This window comes from Equus caballus, chromosome 3, assembly GCF_041296265.1.
Source record: "Equus caballus isolate H_3958 breed thoroughbred chromosome 3, TB-T2T, whole genome shotgun sequence".
Lineage (NCBI taxonomy): Eukaryota > Metazoa > Chordata > Mammalia > Perissodactyla > Equidae > Equus > Equus caballus.
The window spans coordinates 64,473,653-64,493,957 of NC_091686.1; the positions used below are offsets into that span (position 1 = coordinate 64,473,653).

General features: G+C 33.6%; 1 protein-coding gene across 8 annotated transcripts in view; it reads left to right on the top strand.

Annotated features, from left to right (window-relative positions):
* The window catches only part of CNOT6L (CCR4-NOT transcription complex subunit 6 like), a 103,018-nt gene that overhangs the window by 56,993 nt on the left and 25,720 nt on the right, over positions 1–20,305 (top strand). For all 8 annotated transcript variants that reach the window (XM_023637902.2, XM_070263630.1, XM_023637901.2 and 5 more), the window contains exons 5-8: positions 3,537–3,626; positions 12,261–12,329; positions 13,399–13,556; positions 15,579–15,733. In XM_023637902.2, the coding sequence (XP_023493670.1) occupies positions 3,537–3,626; positions 12,261–12,329; positions 13,399–13,556; positions 15,579–15,733 (472 nt within the window). The remainder of the gene's footprint in view (positions 1–3,536; positions 3,627–12,260; positions 12,330–13,398; positions 13,557–15,578; positions 15,734–20,305) is intronic.

Here is a 20,305-nt window from a genome sequence, read left to right on the forward strand (position 1 = left end):
TGTCCTCCAGGTAGAAGTCTTTTAGCACTAGACAAGAATCGAGGAACCACCACAAACATCAGACAATGACCAGTCTTTGAGAATGAGGCTTTGAAAGATCTCCAGCTCAGTTTTAGTTGCTCCGGTGATTGCCAAGCTGCCCTGGTAATGAGGAACCAGGAAAAGTTAAAACTCCACAAATTGCTGTCCTTACACATATTCTGCCTTTTTTCTTTAATAAACACTCCTGGGTTGCTACAATCATTTGGTTAATTTTTAGAGTTCTGAAATTTTTGTTGTTGTTGTTGTTACTGTTTTTATGGAAGGGTAAATTTTTGGAGGTCCTTACTCTGCCATTTTTATTCAGTTTTCTTTCTATCTTTTTGAGTGAGCTGTGGTAGTTTCTGTCTTTGAAGGAATTCTTCTAAGTTGTTGAATTTGTAGACATAAAATTTTCTTAACATTCCTTATCCTTCTAATGTCTCAAGGGCTGTTTCCTTTTTCATTCTTGATGTTTATAAGTTGTGTCTTTTTGTCCTTATCAATGATAAGTTTATCAATTTTATTTCCTTTTTCAAAGTACCATCTTTTGGGTTCACTAGTAATCTGATGTTTTTCTGTTTTAAGTTTTACTAATTTCTACTCTTATGCTTATTAATCCCTTCCTTGTTTCTTTGGGGTTCCTTTGCTCTTCTTTTTTTAGATTCTTAAAATGGAAGTTAGATCATAGATTTTAGATCTTTCTTTTCTAATGCAAGCATTTAACACAATAAATTTACCTCTAACCACTGACTTGGCTGCATCCTACAAATATTGATAATGTGTTTTTCATTTTAATTAAATTAAAACATTTTAAAATTCCCTGTGAGTTCGTCTTTGACCTTGGATTATTTAGAAGTGTGATGTTTAATTTTAAAGTACTTTGGAATTTTCTAGGTATCTGTCTCTTGTTGATTTCTAGTTGTGTTTTTATTATGGTCAGATAGTATGCTTTGTGTGATTTCATTTCTTTTTTAAATGTGTTACAGTTTGTTTTCTGGCCGAAAATATGGTCTCTCTTGGTAATGTTCATGTGCTCTTGAAAAGAATGTATATTTTCCTGTTTTTGAGTAAAGTGTTGTATAAATATCAGTTAGCTCAAGTTGATTGACAGTGTTGTTTTGGTCTTCTCCATCTTACTGATTTTCTGTTTACTTTTTCTGTCAACAACTGGTAGAGGAGTGTTGAAGTCTCAAATACCATCTTGCAGTCTTTGGAGCTATTATTCCACTGTATTCTAGCTTCCATTCTTGCTAATGAATTTCATTGCCATTTGCATGTTTTTTCTTTTGAAGTAATTGGTCCTTTTCCCTGTCTGGTTTTAAAGTCTTCTATTTGCTGTTGGAATTCTCTAGTTTTCAGTAAAATGTAAAATGAAGTCCTTTTGTAAACTTCTTTGTATACATCGCGCTTCTTGTATCAGTTTATTCGTGTTTTTAAAAATTAGCTTTTGAAAGTTTGCAGCCTTTTTCTTTTCAAATATTGTCTCTTCTCACTTCTCTCTAATCTCTCTTTCTGGCCAGATTGTGTTTATTATTTGCTATTGTTGTGTGTCAGAGTGTAAAATTTCCTCTGGTGTCCTTGTTTTTATCTCCTCTGTTGTCTTTGGGTTTTCCCAGAGACTCTTTAAATAGAGTCTGAGATTGCAGTTCTTTTAGCTGTAATCCGCTGTTGTTATAGAGGAGCTCTATTGATGTGGTGGTGAGGTGTGGAAGGAGGAGGAGAGTCCTGTAGTTCCATGCTTAGGTCTCAGTCTTTTAATGAGCCTGAGTTGGGTATTGTCCCCTCTCACCCGCCTCGGGCTAGAGAGGGCTGGAGTGTCGGGTATTTCTCTTACCCCAGCTTGGTTAGGCTTTGGTAAAACTGTACTTGCTCTTATTCTGGTAAATAGTTTCCCTTGTGGGAGGACTTGTTAAGGAGGAACATTGCTTTCACCCTCCCCTGCCAGAAGCATGAGGGGATTTTTCTCCAGTCTTTATAGTGAGAACTTGGTGGTGCTCTTGGAGGTAAAACTCAAGGAAGTGTGGGGGCCCCTAAGACTGAGTCCCCTCAAGTTTTTAACTCTCAAGCTAATCTTCTCTGAGCCTCCAGCAGTTTGTCAATTATGACTTAAAGTATTCCAACTGATACTAGTTCCAGTTCTGGGCTTCTGCTTTAGGCTTCTTGCACCAGACTGTGATTCTCTGTGTCTGCCTGTTTGTATTCAGTGTCGCGGTTGCCCTATGACCTTGATTGTTAGGGCAAGAGTGACAACTTCCAACCTCTTTACATGTTGCACCAAAAACCAAAGTCCTGTGCTCTCTTTCTAGAGCTCTAACTTAATGTATATTAAGATTTCTTATTTTAACTCCCTTATGTTTTACCATCTCATGTTTTACATCTTTTTGACTCTCAGTGATACATTTTGGGTAATTTCTTTGAATGTATTTTTTTCTGTTCACTAACTTAATTTTCACCTGTGTCTAATCTACTGGTCCTAACTCATTCATCATGATTTTTTTACCTAGTACTTTATTGAGTTACTCTTACAACACTAGAATACTCAAATACTTAAGTATGCAGCTTGAGTAATTTTGACAAAAGTATACATGTGTGACAACTGCCTAGCTCAAGATATAGGGTATTTCTGTCACCCCAGAAAGTTTCCTTTTCCTACTTTCAAGTCAGTTGGAAACTGCCAACCCAATTTTCACCATAGTTGTTGTACCATTTTACATTTTCACCAACAATTTATGAGAGTTCCAAGTCCCCCACATTCTTTCTAACACTTTCTTGGTCAGTAGTTTTTAATTTTAGCCATTCTGGTGGAAGTATGTTGCACTGAAGATTTTTGTTTGTTTATTGTTCATTTCTGGAAGTTCCATGGTTTTTGTTTTTTCAAATCTGTGTTCTGGACTGTTGTTGCATGCTTGTCTTCTTTATTCCTTAAGGGAAAATATAGACTGTTAACAATAGCTTGTTTTTTGATATTTGATAAACCTGTATTCCTAGTTCTCAGATATCCTTGATCACAGTCATTAAAATAATTCTTACTTTCCTCTCACATTTCACTAATTCATCTTGGTGTAATACATTTTCTTTTCACTTAAAGTATCTTCTTTTCCTCCATAAATATTCTAATTGGTAAGACCTTCCCTCTTTTTTTGTGTCACTCATTCTTTCTCATACAAGGCTATTTGTCCTTCAGTTAGAATATAGTCTTCAAAGATAAATGTAGAACCTATAGGGGTTACTTCAAGGTGCCAAGTTGTGATGTTACTTCAGAATTAACCAAGATGAATATAGATATGTTTATGTATGTATGTATATATGTGATTTTGACAAACCTAAATTATAATTATGCAGTATAACTCTTGAAGTTTTTCTTTATGACAGTCTTAACAAAGAGAATATTTCCTTAAATCTATGTAATTTCTTTAAATTTATGTAACAGATTAAATACAGTAAATTTCACTTTAGAAATTGTCTGGTCTTGCGATTGTAAGTCTTACAGATTTTATTTTTGTCTTCTGCTTTAGGCAATCCTTTATCACAGGATATTCTCAATTTATACCAGGACCCAGATGGAACCCGAAAGCTACTGAACTTCATGCTTGACAATCTTGCAGGTAACTATTAATGACAAAGTGGTGAACTCTGCAGATATTACTGCTAGCTAATATGTCACATATTGCTTAAGAGCATCTGACTTTTTTTTTTTTTTTTTTTTTTATAATTGCTTATAGATTTGGAGTTGCTGCCATTAGTATATCCCATGGTAGTGGGACATTCTTCTTTTCATATACTGAGATTTCTTATTTGGGATTTTTCTTGTTTGTTAAGGTGTGCCTGTATTGCGATGAATTTCCCTCTTAATACAGCTTTTGCTGCATCCCATATGAGTTGCTATGGCATGTTATGATTTTCATTTGTCTCCAGATGTTTTTTGATTTCTCCTTTAATTTCTTCAGTGATCCATTGCTTGTTCAATAACATATTGTTTAGTCTCCACATCTTTGTCCCTTTCTCAGCTTTTTACTTGTAATTAATTTCTAGCTTTAAAGCATTATGATCAGAGAAGATGCTTGTTATTATTTCAATTCTTTTAAGTTTATAGAGTCTTGCCTTGTTTCTCAACATATGGTCTATCCTTGATGACACTGGGTGTTCTGTTCTAACAATGTGTAATATTCTTTCATTTATTGTGCCTTCTCTAATTTCTCTCTGTGTTGAGTTTTAGGTTTCTGTAGTGGTCTTGCACATTTTTTATTAAATTTATTCTAGGTGTTGACTTTTCTTGATGCTCTTACAGTCCTTTTGAAAATAAATCTTAGTGGTTATTGCTGATTTATGGAATACAGTTGAGTTTTGTATATTTATTGGCATTCAACCATCTTGCTAAATGCCTTTGGCAAATACATTTTCAGCCACTTTGCTACCTTCTTTTTAATCCTAATGCATTTTTTATTTCAATTTATACATTCATATCATCTGTAAATAATGACATTTTATTATTCTCTTGCTAATTCTTTTGTCTTTGATTGCTTTTTCTTACCTTACTGCACTTTCTAAGACCACCAGTAAAAAGCTAACTAAAAGTGGTGGTAATGAGCATATTTGTCTAATTTCATAGTTGATTAGCTTTAAGTAATTTATGATTAAGTATGATGTTTAGTGTAGTTTTTATATAGATAAATTTTATCAGATTAAGAAAGTTTTCTTCTATTAGTTTGATAGAGTTTTTATTTTTTAGTATGAATAAATGTTCATCAAATGCCTTTTCTCTATTGAGATGAGTATATGATTTTTGTCCTTTATTCTGTTAATTTGGTAAATGTATTGACTATTTTTCATATTATACCACCTTTGTATTCCTGGGAGAAACCAAAGGAGGTTGTAATATATTACTGTCCTTTTTATATATCCTTGTGTTCAGTTTGCTAATATTTTACTCAGGATTTTTTGCATGTAAGTTTGAGTGAGATTGGCCAGTAATTTTCCTTTCTTCAGTATCCTTGTCAAATTTTCATAGAAAGGTTATGCTGGCCTCATAAAATTTATTGGGAAGTATTTTTTCATTTTATATCTTTTGGAAGGGTTTCTTGAAGATTGGTATTCTTTCTTAATGTTTGGTAAAATACATCTGAACTTGGGGTTTCTTTGTAGGAATTTTTTGATTATTGATTTAATTTCTTTAATAACTATAGTACTGTTCTGATTTTCCGTTTCTCTTTTTATCAGTTTCTGAAAGTTGTGTTTTTTGGTTATTTGCCACTTTTATCTAAATCTTCAAGTTTATTGATATAAAATTGTTCAGCATATCTTTTTATGATATTTTAATGTCCATTTGAGGTATAGTGATGTTTCTTTTCCATTCTAGATATCATTTGTTTTGCCAATATTTACTTCATGCATAGTCTTTCCCAGAGATTTATCAATATTTTCTTTAGGAAAAAAAGAACCAATTTTCAGCTGTGTTGTTCCTCTCTGTTATATGTTGGTTTTTTTTTTTTTTTCACTATCAGTAATTTCTCATTTCTTCCTTCTGCTTTCTTTGGGTTTCATTTGCTGCTCTTTTTCTACCATCTTAACATTTAAATCATTAACTTTCAGGCTTTCTTTTTTTCTCCAAAGCATTCATTTATAAATCTCTCTCTAAACATGGCTTTTAGCTGCATCTCACAAATTTTAAGTGTATTATTTTCCATTATCATTCAGTTCAGCATATTTTCTGATAGTCATCATTTCTTCTTTGACTAATGAGTCATTTAGAAGTTTTTTTTCTTTATTTCCAGGGGAGTTGTAGTTTTCTTTGTCATTGATTCCTAGCTTAATTCCACTGTGGTGAGAGAATGTACTCTCATTGATTAAGTTTTTAAAATGTGTTGTTTATTACTCAGTACATGCTTAATTTTTGTAAATGTTAAGTACGCACTAAAAAAATGTGCATTCTGTAGTTGCTGGGTGCTACATTCTATGTATGTAAAAATTTATTAATTGTTTGAATATGTCATATATACTTACTGATTACTTTGTTTTTATTCATTACTAATAGAGCTATGTTAAAATCTCTCACTTTGTAGATTTGTTTATTCTTGTAGCTCTTAGAATCTTTTAATTATATATTTCAAATGTCTATTTTCATGGATTCCATCATTCTGGTTATTTGAAGCTTTTATCATTATGGTGTTCTTACTCCTTTGATGTTAATAGAGTTACATGAAAAATATATAGCTGTATAAGTTCTCTTTTGGTTAGAATTTGCACTGTGTATCTTTTTCTGTTCTTTTATGTTTAACTTTTCTGTTTCCCTATGCCTTAGTATTTCCTCCTGTCTGCTTGCTTTGGGTTTATTTTATTCTTTTTCTCATTGGAGTAAAAACTTAGGTTGTTGATTTGAGATCTTTCCTCTTTTATAATCTAAGCATGTAGCATTATAAATCTCTCAGAACTGCTTTAGCTGCATTCCACGAATTTTGATACGTGTATTTTCATTATCATTCTGATTAGTGTAATTGCGTCTTCCTCTGACTCATGGATTATTTAGAAATGTATTGTTTAATTTCCTGTTGTTTTTCTGTTATACTTGTTTGATTCCAGTGTGGCACCAGTTGGAAAACATATTCTGTTTTATTTCAGTTCCTTCAAATTTGCTGAGGTTTGTTTTATTGTCTCTCTTGCTGAATGTTCCATCAATGCTTGAAAAAGTATATATTCCATATTTGTTGAGTGCAGTCTTCTTATAAATGTAAACTAGATCATGTTGGTTGTTGATCGTGTTCACTTCTTCTATGTCTTTTCTAATTTTCTGTCTAGTAGTCCTATCAGATGCTGGCATTATAGTGTTGAAATCCCCAAGCATAATTGTAGATTTGTCTGTTTCTCTTTTCAGCTCTGTTAGGTTTTTGTTTTTGTTTTCTTAGGAAGATTAGCCCTGAGCTAACATCCACCGCCAATCCTCCTCCTTCTTTTTTTTTGCTGAGGAAGGCTGGACCTGAGCTAACATCTGTGCCCATTTTCCTCTATTTTATATGTGGGATGCCTGCTACAGCATGGCTTGATAAGTTGTACATAGGTCCACACCTGGGATCTGAACCAGCGAACCCCAGGCCACCGAATTGGAGGACAAGACCTTAACTGCTACACCACCAGTCCAGCCCCTCAACTCTCTTAGTTTTTGGTTCATGTATTTTGAAGCTCTTTTGTTTGGTGTATACATACTTAGGATTGCTACATCTTCTTGATGGATTGATCCTTTTATCATATGTAGTGACTTTCTTTGTTCCTAGTGTTGTCTTTGATAACCACTCTGCTTTTTTCGTTTAATGTTAGCATGGTATATCTTTTTTCATTCTCTTATGTTCAACTTTACTATGTTGTTGTATTTGAAGTGAGTTTCTTGTAGACAGCATACTGTTGAGTCATGTATCATGTTTTTTGTCTACTCCACCAAGATTCTAGTCTTTTAATTTGTGTATCTGGACCATTTACATTTAAAGTAATTATTGATATGTATAACTTAAGTCTGCCATTTTATTACCTGTTTTCTCTGTTTCTCCTTTATTTGTTTATATTTTCTTGGTTTCCTGTGGGTTATCTAAACATTTTTTAGGATTACATCTTGTTTTATTTATGCTGTTTTTTCTGTTTCTTTGTTTTGAAGAAGATTAGCCCTGAGCTAACATCTGCTGCCAGCCCTCCTCTTTTTGCTGAGGAAGATTGGCCTTGAGTTAACATCTGTGCCCATCTCCCTCTATTTGACATGTGGGACGCCTGCCACAGCATGGCTTGATATACGGTGTGTAGATCCACACCTGGGATCTGAACCAGCAAACCCCAGGCCACTGAAGTGGAGTGTGTGAACCCAACCACCAGGCCACTGGGCTGGGCCCTCTTTATACTGTTTTTGAGTATATGACCTTCTATAGTTTTCTTAGTGGTTGCTCTAGATATCGCAATATGCATACTTAACACAGTCTACTGATAATGGTGTTTTGTCACTTTAAGTGAATTATTGATGCCTACTTCGGTTTATGTCCCTTCACCCTCTCCACTTTTAAAATACAATTCTCTAGTTTTTCCTCTACCTACATTGAGGACCACACAAATGTTAAAATTCTGCCTCAGCTGTCAGATATGATTTAAGAACCTCATGTGGAGAAGGATGATCTATTATTTACTGCTAATTTTACTGTCCTTGTTCTTTCCTTTTTTGATGTTCAAATTCTTCTGTTATTTCTGTTCTGTTTAGAGAGCTTCCTTTTGACATTCTTTACGGGTAGGTCTGCTAGCAACAAAGTCTTTTAGTTTTCCTTTGATAACATCTTTATTTCCCCTTAATTTCTGAAGGATAGTTTTGCTGGATACAGAATTTTCAGTTGACAGTTCTTTTTTTTCAGCACTTGAAAAATGTTGTGCCACTTCTGGCTGTCATGGTCTCAGAAGAGAAACCCTTTGTTCCCTTATAGGTAATGTGTCATTTCTCCCTGATGTTTTTGTGATTCTTTGTCTTTAGTTTTCAGCAGTTTAATGATGATGTCTCTTGGTGTGTATTTCTTTGGATTTATTCTACTTGAAGCTTACTCACCTTCTTGAATTTGTAGGTTTGTGTCATTAACTAAATCTGGCAATTTTTAGTCGTTATCTCTTAGAATACTTTTTAAACCCATGTTTTGTCTCTTTTCTTTCTGGACTCTGGTTGTATGAGTCTTAGAGCTTTTGTTGTAGTCCCACAGGTCTCAAACTTTGTTCATTTTTTTTCAGTTTATTTTTTTTTATTGTTTGTATTGAATGAATTCTGTTGATTTGTTCTCAAATTCACTCATATTATCTTTTGTTGTCTTTATTATTGTGCCCTTCTAGTGAGTTTTGTTATTTTGGCTATTGAATTTTTTCAGTTCAGTAATTTCTATTTGGTCCTTTTTTAAAAATATAACTTTTTTTTGCTTGGGTTTTCTAGTTTTTCATTTGTTTCAAGAGGATTTGTTATTACTTCTTCAAGCAACTTTATGATGGCTACTCTAAAATCTCTGTCAGATAATTTCAACCTCTGAATCATCTCTATGCTGATGTCTGTTGATAGTCTTTTCTCACTTAAGTTGTGATTTTCGTGGTCTTTTGTATGACCAGAATTTTCAGTTGTTCCCAGGATATTTTGAATATTAGGAGATTTTTGATCCTTTTTAAATTTCAGGTGTAGCAGGCAATTGCCTAGTTTAGGTTTAGCATGTGGATTCTGTCAGCCCTTCCAGGCTTAACTGACACCTCCGCTGTGGGGAGTCCGGGCCCAGTGCTGCTGGCCACTGTGACATATAGGATGAGTTGGCTTGCTTGGGCTCTGCTAGAGAGGTTACTATCAGCAACATTGATTCACCTGTGCCACTGAGTGTGGATTTCCCACCTAGTCCCCACTAGGCTTCTCCTTTTCTGCTCTGTTGCCCAGAGAAGTCAGGCTTTTCTTGGTTTCTATTTTTTCCTCCCTGTCTATTCCTGGTGGCTCCAGGGCTGGTTGCAGGGCTGTCTATCACCTAGTGTGGCATGTTTGGGAGATAAAAATGGGAGGATTACTGTTTTATCACGTCTTAGGTATGATCTTGAGAGATTATTAAGATCTTAACTGCTGTCTCTTCTCTTTATGATGAGAACAGACTTATCTTCAATTTTGATCCAAATTCTAGTACTGTGTCTAGGACCATACATATTTATCTATTAAACAGTCTTTATTTATTTATTTTAACTTTTAAAAAATTTTGTTGAGGTCATGCTGGCTTATAACATTGTATAAATTTCAGGTGTACATTATTATATTTCAGTTTCTGTGTATACTGCACTATGTTTACCACCAATCGTCTAGTCTTTGTCTGTCACCAAAAATATGTGCCCCTCTATCCCTTTTGCCCTCCCCCTGACCTCTTTCTCCTCTGGTAACCACTGATCTGTTCTCTTTATCTGTTGTTTGTTTCTTCCTCATATGAGTGAAATCATATGGTATTTGTCTTTCTCTGTCTGACTTATTTTGTTTAGCCTAATACTCTCAATGTCCATCCATGTCATTGCAAATGGCACAAATTTGTCCTTTTTTATGGCTGAGTGATATTCCATTGTGTGTGTATATATACATACATACATATATATATGTATATATACACACCACATCTTGTTTATCCATTCATCTGGTGATGGGCACTTATTTTATTTGATAGTAGCCCGTATAACTCTGTATTCCTATCCTTTGTTGTACCATTGGCATTGCAGTTTCATCTTTAAATAAATTAAAGTATATGTTACACTTGAATATATATTCTCCTTGTAAAAAATGTTAAAATTCCTCAGATAAGACTAGAATTTCCTTTGACCCCTGCATGTAAGTACACATGTGTAAGTTGAGTTTGTATCCTTGTAGATATTTGTATAGACATTTACATATGAAAATAAAATGAATAGAAGTTTTATGGTATTTCTTTTCATGTGTTTTAAAATTTTTTTTCTAATAAAATGTTGTATTTTATCATTATGTTTTTCTACTTTTTTTTCCTAAACAGTGTTTGTATATCTTTCTACTTTAGCACGTGTATCTATCCTTGTTCTTTTAAACTGTACCATAGACTTCTGTAAAATGAATATTAGCCATTTACCATTGTTTTTGCTCTCATGAACATGGTGTAATGAACATCTATTTGCGTGCTGCTTTAAGCTGATAGGGCTGATTCCAGGAAATAGGATTCCTGGGTCACAGGGGCATGGATGTTTTAAAATTTAAAATATGATCTAGTTTGTCCTCCCAGAAAGGTGTACCAGTGTGTGTTCCCACCAGCTATATGTGCAAATGTCAGTTTCTTCACTGACCCTGGATGTTAGTAAACTTAAAATTTTTTTTGTCAACCTGTATAAAAACATCCTATCTCAACTTTTTATTTTTCCTGGTTACTAGTGAGATAGAATGTCTTTCCTATGTTGTTGGCTCTCCAGACATTATTGGTGAATGCTATGTGTTTCATTTGTACCTGATATATTGTAACATATTAGTTAAAATGTATTAGTTAAGATTTGGGAAGCACCAAAACTTTGACATCACCGTACTTGTTTTATTTTGAGAATTTTCTTGATTTCTGAATTTTTAACCATTTGCTAATAAGGATCCCAACAACTGGAAAGTTGCTTGTTTGCATTTCATTGTATTTGTATGTTGGGCTTTCTATTTTTGAGATAGTTGACATGATTTGTGCATGGCACTCCTAGCAGGCATGATTATTTTTCAGAATTGAGTATGTTGAACCAGCTGGATGATTTGTTTGTCATCTTATGATAACCTTCATTTCTTTCCTGGCTACATATGGAATGTGCAAAATAATGTTCATTCCACTTTGTGAAAAATATGGATGCTAAAACCAGGCATCCTTTAGGTACACTTTTTGGAACACCAAAATAGTAAAGTGACACTTTTTAATATCTTGGATACTTTGGTTAAAATTTGTGTGGCTGAATGAAGATGGAGTGTTTTTGTTTTAAAAGAATGTATTTCTCAGCCAGTACACTGAGCAAATCTGCAAACTTGAATCAAATGTCCTAGAATTGCAAATATTTTTAAAAGGAAGAAGAAAAAGGGGTAGTTAAATCTTAACTCAGTGAATTTTCTTTCATTTGGTAGTTGGGTAGCATTTAGTTCCGTGGTATTGATAACGATATCTGAGCAATTAATGTTTAACCAGTGCCTGCCTTTTTTCTTTTTATAGTGTAGTTCTAATCTCTTGCTCTGCATGGACATTATAAAAGGGAGAAAGATTAAAATTAGAAATGATAGCCCCATTAGAAAATTTATTAATTTTTATTATACGTTCATATGTGATTTTCTACTTTAAAGATATTTGAGTATTTTAGTTCATCAGTATGTTGGAACTTCACACAGCTTTGATTTCCCAGCAGGGAACAAGGCTAAGTCAACCCAGTTTACATCTGTACTTAAGACATAAGATCCTACTTAAGGTTTTGAATAGGTGCTTTCATAAATACTGTGTAGTTGGAAATGACATTAAGGAGTTTTCTAATATTCTTTTTGTATGTTAGTTATGTGTTTTTTGCATAGCACTTCTTAAACTTTCTTGTCTTATAAATTTTCATTATATTTCAGTATTAGATTTTTAAGTCAGTTTATGGGCCATTATAGCTGAAGAAAAAGCAAAAGTTGATTTAACATTATAAAGTAAATGATACTGATTTTAGAAGCACATGAAATTAATTTATGTTTAAAAAAATTTGTTTTCCAGTTCATCCAGAGCAGCTTCCTCCGAGGCCATGGATTACATTAAAAGAACGAGACCAAATTCTGCCATCAGGTAAATAATTTTTCTTATTCTTCCTTGGCTTTTTCCAGAAATAACTTGAAATGTCATTTGGGCTTTGTGATATAATTAACAGGCCTTCAATTTACCTCCCCTAGGTAGTTGTGTTTAAAAATACTGATGGATAGATTTTAAAAAAAAATTACATGGGGCCAGCCCAGTGGTGTAGTGGTTAAGTTTACATACTCTGCTTTGGTGGCCTGGGGTTCACCAGTTCAGATCCTGGGTGCAGACCTACATACTGCTCAACAAGCCATGCTGTGGTGGCATCCCACATACAGTGTAGAGGAAGATTGGCGCAGATGTTAGCTCAGCAACAGTCTTCCTCAAGCAAAAAGGCGGATAGACAACAGATGTTAGCTCAGGGCCGATCTTCCTCACCAAAAAAAAATTACATTATGGCTTATGTACAAAAATATTGTCTTTCACAATGATGCAACTCTTGATTTTAAAATTATTCCTTGTAATACAGCTTTCCAAATGGCATCTTCACACAGGGTATCAGGTGATTTAAGAAAAATGAGTAATAATGAATTTTCTTCTGAAAAATTTTAAACTACTTAGGTACTTTATCTTCTTGAGCAGGTTGTTAGTCTATATTCTTCCATCTCAGAGCAGTGAAAGCAGTAAGAAGCCCCAAAAAGTATTAAGGTATTAAGTGTGGATATTTTGTTAATAAAAATGAATGATGTTAGAACCTTTTAATGAAAATGAAACTAAAATTTACTTCCGCTCCCTTTATGCAGAGAAGGTTTGCTCAACAAAATATGTACAAAAAATTAGCATTTTGACTTAAAACTTTAATTTTTATTTATTAAAACACATTTCCTAAAAATCTCAAATATGAACTGTTAGTCTAATTCTAGTAAAATAACTGGTGTGATGAACTCCAGTGAAGTTTTATTAGATGTAGTTTAACAGAATCTTGCCTGAGGCATTTCACAATGATGATATTTGAGGTATATTTATATGCCATATGTGCTTGTACACAATATATACATGATACTGCTTAGAAAAAGTTGCCTAATTGTCTCCTTTTGTCTTGTTGCTTTTTTCTTCTTAGCATCATTCACAGTTATGTGTTACAATGTGTTATGTGATAAATACGCCACCCGGCAGCTATATGGCTATTGCCCATCCTGGGCATTAAACTGGGAATACAGGAAAAAGGGAATTATGGAAGAAATTGTTAACTGTGATGCAGATATCATTAGTCTTCAGGTAATGCTATAGAAATTAAATTGTCTTTAACTTAAGGTGTTATGTTAAATGTTAAATATTAATATTAAAGGTGAACTTAAACATAATAGGATACCTTACTTCTGGGAGAGATGTTGTGTTCAAAGCAAAACTCTAAAGGAATTGTTTTCTCTCTTAAAAAAATGACAATTTTAATAAGAACATAAGACATTTCCACAGCGACACTATTTTGCTAAGTTCAGCCATCCATTTCTCATTTACTGTGTTCTTAAGTGAAAATGATCTCACCCATTATTCATGTTAACAGTTTGTCTCATGAACAAATCATTGGTATTGCTGAAAGAGAAAGCTGCAGAAGATTGGTCTTTCTAGAGTATAAATTTAACTTATAATGGAATTTTTAAAAAATTGCTTGCCCACTTGTTGGTCCTTTAATGATAAACATTTAAAAGTATTCTACTATAAATCATGCACTTTTGCTTTATTTTGAAAATCACCTCTGAAATTGACTCTTCTGTTTTACAACACTTGATTTTAATGCATTTAAATGAAAAAGCACCTTTCCATTGAAATATGTATTTTATCACTTCTTTTCATCTCTCAGCTAATGAATAACCAAGAAGGTTTATAGGTAGTATTTAGTAGTTTTTTCCTTCGCAACTTTTCAAAGCATATTAAATATTTATAAAGGTATTTTAAAATTTGAATGTTATAAGTTCACATCTTCTTTTCAGCATGGCCTGAGAAGAAAGTTATTACTTTTTAAATAATATTTTTTGTACTAGAGTAACTTGATAATTTATTTTTGTGTTGTCCATGGTTCATATGACTTCCTGGGAAATAATAATAAGCAAAAATCTTAAAAACTTAAATTTTCTTCTAACTCAGACCTGACACAGAATTTGGAGGAGGAGGAGGCAAATAAAATTAGGCTTGTTGTAGTTAATCGTCTGTCTTTTGATTTTGTGTTTGTAGTAATAGCTTCACACTCTTCTAAGTAAAGTATAGTTTGAAGAATAAAAACATCATAATTAAAAATATATTTTCTTATTGTAAAAGGAATACTGTATTATAAAGTGTTCATTCTAGAGAAGTTGAAAATTTTGAGAAAATATACAGAATGATGGAGGAAAACACGTAATCTCATATCCCAAAGATAGTTGCTGTGTTAAAACTTCTGAAGTATTTCATGTACACATTTTTTTATTCACTTACCTGTTTGTTTATAGATATATTTTCAAAATAAAATTGAGGTCACACTATTGACATATTTTGTTTCTTGTTTATTGCACTTAATGCACTTACCATGTGACTGAAATTCTCCAAAGCAAATTGATTGTGACTATATATTAAATAATTTAGCATTTTCCCTACTGTTGGACATTTAGGCTGTTTGAGTTTTTACTATTATAAAATCGTGTTGTTATGAGCATTATCATACATAAATCATTCATACTTAATTATTTCATTTGGAAAGATTTGTTAAAAATATTTAATGGGTCAAAGAATAAGATAGTCTAACTTAATTACTAAATTAACAGAGACCGTTGGATGATGGGTATTCAGGTACCTAAAAATTCGTTAAAGTAAAATTTTTTTGATAGATCTTAAGCTTCTCACTCTTGGGTATCATTCCTTTCCACCACAGTTGAGAAAGGTAAATAATTTTGAAAATTACCTCTTCATGTATAAAATGTACTATTTTATACCACTTAATCTATAGTATGACCAGTTTTCTTTGTTTAATTACCAGTCTGGAGGAAGTGAAGTATAGTGGAGTAAACTCTAAATTGAGAGTCAAGAGACTTGGGACCAACTAGCTATGTGAGCATGAGAAAATCCTGTGACATTTCTGGTTCTTTCAGATTTAGAAAGCTGCCATTGTCAAATGGCGGCTTCTAACAGTAAGGTAACATGATTAGATAATATTTGTTATATAAATTATTTTATCTTAGTCATATCTTACTTATAATGCTGAAAATTTTTATATCTTAATCAGAGTTTTCCTGTGTCATGTTGATGTTAAATTTTCTTTCATCTTAGGAAGTGGAAACAGAGCAATACTTCACTCTCTTTCTGCCAGCATTGAAGGAGCGTGGATATGATGGATTTTTTTCTCCAAAGTCACGTGCCAAAATAATGTCTGAGCAGGAGAGAAAGCATGTGGATGGTTGTGCAATATTCTTCAAAACAGAAAAGTGAGTTAAGGAGACAAAGTATAATAGTGTAAACTTACTTCTTTAATTATCACATATTTGAAGTTGTCTTTGGTTTGACCCATTTTTATAAAATAAACTAAAAGCTAGAAAGAAAATGATACAGATATAATTAAAACTGTTGGTAATGTTTTATTTCTTATTAGGCTGTGTATTGAAAATAAGAATATTATATTATTCTTTTTTTTTTTCCTGGGAAAGATTTGCTTTGAGCTAACATCTCTTGGCCAATCTTCCTCTCTTTTTTTTGTTTTTGAGGAAGATAAACCCTGAGCTAACATCTGCTGCCAATCCTCCTCTTTCTGCAGAGGAAGCTTGGCGCTGAGCTAACATCTGTGCCCATCTTTCTCTATTTTATATGTAGGACACCTGCCACAGCATGGCTTGATGAGCTATGTGTAGGTCCATGCCCAGGATCCAAACCAGCCAATCCTGGGTCACTGAAGTGAAGCATGTGAACTTAACCGCTATGCCACCAGGCTGGCCCCTAATCCTCCTCTCTTCTTTTTCCTTCCCCAAAGCCCCAGTACATAGTTATGTATGTTAGTTATAGTTCCTTTTAGTTCTTCTATGTGAGCCACCACCACAGCATGGCTACTGACAGGTGAGTGGTGTGGTTCTGTGCCTCGGAACCAAACCCAGGCCGCTGAAGCAGAGCATGCCAAACTTTAACTGCTAGGCCGTCAGGGCTGGCTCTATTCTTTTTGCTTTTATTGCCAAATTACAGTAGAAATTTTAAGAAGTATATACTTGAATGTGGTGTTATAATCAGATGTATTTTCATGAAGTAAAGTATTAGTTTTGATGTAAAAAGAGAAAGTAATACCTTTTAAGATTAGAAATAAGTGATCTGAGTTTCTTTCTGTGATTTATTTTTGATAGTTGACCCTTTTCAGAATCATTCATTTTGTCAACCTTTTCTTCTTTTTCAACTGGTATTTCATACATTTATTTAATCATTTATTCACTAAATGTTTACTGGGCATTTGCTTTGTGACAAGTGCTGTGCTAGTCACAGTAGACACAAAGATAGACAAGACATAGTTCCTAATTCCTCTCAGAACACTAGTCTAGAAGGAAAAGGTAAACATATAAGAAAATCACAATAAAATATGATATATATAAGATAGAGATTTGCATAGATAGATAAGGGAGGACAGAAGAGAGGCACAGAGTTATGGAGGTGGGGAGGTAAAGGATTGATTGAGACAGGAAAATGGAAAGCAATCATTATTCAACATGCAGAAAACATGACCTGTGTGTTTTCCAGGGCTGTTAACGTAGTTGATTAAAATATTATCAAAGATGACAATATTATGGATCTGCTTATTAAAACACATAAAGGATCTTGTAGAGGCCTCTATGCTTTAATATTCTTGAGTTTAAAATGGAAAACAGTATCTGTTCAGCCTACCTACCTGAGGGGTAGTTAGAATTAAATGAGATAATGAATGGGTAGGTACTTTGTAAACCATTAAGTGTCCTGGATATACTTTTATTATTGTTCTGTTTCTCTGTTTCTGTAGTCCTTTGTAATTTTACTAGTTTTCTCTTCTTGGGTTTACTCTGTTATATGCATTGGACTGAGGAACTGCATTTCCTACTTGAGCGTGCAGAGCCATAACACGCTCAGAAGGCTGTCACTTGAATGCTGGCTCAGTGACTAGATGGTTAGAGGCAGATTCTTTTGGTTATCATCTTGAGGAAAAGAGAGAAGCATATTTTTGCCTCATAAAGTTTTAGAGTGGAAAATTTGAAGGAACTTCCCAAAGAATACTGAAATGTGTGAGGTCTGATAGACATTGAATCCCATGGTTAATAATTTGGGGTTGATACATTAGATAGGGAATCATCTGCTTATAGAAGAAGCATATATATGCTTGTGACTCTTTTCCAGTATTTCCCTATTTAATACCTATTACAACAAAGCCAGTTAAATGTTTTTATTGATATAGACATAGTACCAGCGTGGCCTGTTATTTTAAGTAAACAAATTAAATGTGTTTGAAAGATATTTGACTTACTTGTACCTACTTTCCTGTCTTTGAATGTTTAGTAGAGATGTTCTCATTTTGGTTAAGAATTGTGTACAGCTCTGTAGTATTTGAGGTCAGAATATACTAAATTCTTCTAGTGGGTTGGTGATTTTTTAATGAATTTTAGAATAACAATAGCTATTACTTCCATAGTGTTTACATGTCAAGCCTTCTATTTATATGGATTATCTTACTTAATTTTTAAAGCAACCCTCAGAGGTAGGAATAGAGCTATTTCCTCATTTTTATAGATGAAGAAACCAAGGCACGCAGAGTAGTCTGGCTTTTATAGTCAGTGCTTTTAACCAGTAGTAAACTGAATCTTTAGGCTTCTTGTTTGAGCTTTTGATATTACTTCTACCTTTTATAAGGCTACCTCATTTAGGAAAATTGCCTTGAAGTTGATATATGTTACCTATATTCATTTACAAATTTCCTTGAAATGCCATAATTTTAAAAAAAGTACTGATAACTTTTTGAGACATCTAACATTAAGCTCTTTTTCCATTTGCCATTGTTTCTTTCTAAAGGAAGATAATACAGAAAATTTTTATCATTCTCTTCACAGTTTTGAGAGGAAAATCTAAAATGCCTTGATAATTTACTAGAGGTAGTTAAGATTTTAAACTAACTGAAGACTGAGTTTGAGTGTGATACATTATTACATTTTACCTCTTCTAAATAGGACCAAATGCTCATTGATGTCATATTAGCGAACTATCCAATGCCATACTATTTGGAATTTAACACAAAGTATACTACCGTGCCTTTTTCTAGTCTTTCTTCAGATTGGAGAGAGAATACAGTGCAAAGAAAAAGACAGTTTTGAAGCCAGGTGGTTCTTCTACTTAAATACCTGTATAATGTTGAATGAATCACTTACCCTTTCTGGGCTTATTTCCTCATTTGTATATATTTCTATATTACCTTGTAAGATAATTTCTTTATATGATTTACAAAACTAACATAGTCAAAAGGTAGCTGTAGAAGAGTACTTCAACTCTCTGTACTCATTCTCAAAGTCTCATTCTTCTAAAACCAGAGCAACTGATAATTCCTAATCTTCATTGATGACAGTTTTTTCCCTTCATAGAAAACAGTGGTATAGAGTAGGTGACCATAAATGGAAACTGTAGTAGTTACTATTTTTGGCAAAATACTATAATAAAAATCTCATCTATCATGATGAAAAGATAGGATGTTGCTTAGTAAAGGCTAGGATACAGATTACCAATATTCAGAGAATTGGAATACAATAAAATATTCCTTGCATTACATTCAATTTAGTTTAATTTAATCTTTGGGCATTCAGAAGGCACTTCAAAATTAGGCAGCACCTTTTGGCCATCATTATGAACATCATTTTTCAGTTAGTTAGATGCATAGAGATACCATAAAATAGAAATTTCAGTTGATAGAATGCCAGAAATTTTGCCATGTCCTTTTTCTAAATAGTTATTATCTTTAGTCCAAAGTACTGTATAAAATACATATATGTATGTATTTTGTATGTCTGTGTGTATGGAGAGACTGTTATTATAGATAAGTTTTTTAGACACAGAAATTTAAATTTCTTTTTAACATGTTTTGTCCATAGACTTAACAGTAGAAGTGGGGTCTTGGAGCCTGATATATAATTTGAGGAAATCCAAAGAGGAGAAAAATGGAGATGAAACCAGACCTAGATACTAGACTTAGTTGCTGTTCCTGAGGTTAGCAGTTATGATCTGATCATTCTTTGTTTCAAATCAACAAGAAAGGGAAAGATGAGAACAGCAGTTTTAGAACAGCAGATTTAGAACAGCAGTGTGACCGTTACAGTGTGAAGAGGCAATCTCTTCCAATAGGATTGGGAACTAGGTTGCCACGGTGCTTAGTCCTTGTTGTATTGCCCTTGCTTTCTAACCTGCTTCCGGTCTCAGAGGTACCAGGTAAGGCCAAATCCTTGCTTTTCTTCCTGTATTATTCCAGGTAGTTTTGTGCTTGAGAAGAGGGCGTTCAGAGGTTATAGTGTCATTCCAAAATGACGTATTGTGATAATCCTATGTCTCTGGTTTCTCAGTTATTAATTTCTTCTGTCATAGGTGGTGGTTGCATTTAGAAGTTGTCTACATGAGGTTTTTTTTTGTTTTGTTTTGGTCAGGAAGATTGGCCCTGCGCTAACGTCTGTTGCCAATCTTCCTGTTTTTGCTTGAGGAAGATGGTTGCTGAGCTCACATCTGCCAGTCTCCCTCTATTTTCTATGTGGGATGCTGCCATAGCATGGCTTTCATGTCCCTGGGATCCTAACCCATGAACCCTGGGCTGCTGAAGTGGAGTGCATGAACTTAACCACTGTGCTACTGGGCTGGCCCCTCTACATGAGTTTTTAAAAACGGATTATGATTGCTGGTTTGTGATGTTAACTTTCCCATTAAGTTAACATAAAATTATTGCCTTGTGCCTCAGTTTCCTTACCTTTCCAATGTAGATAATAATAACTGTTCCACCCAACTTCAGAGGTTTCTTATGGGGCGAA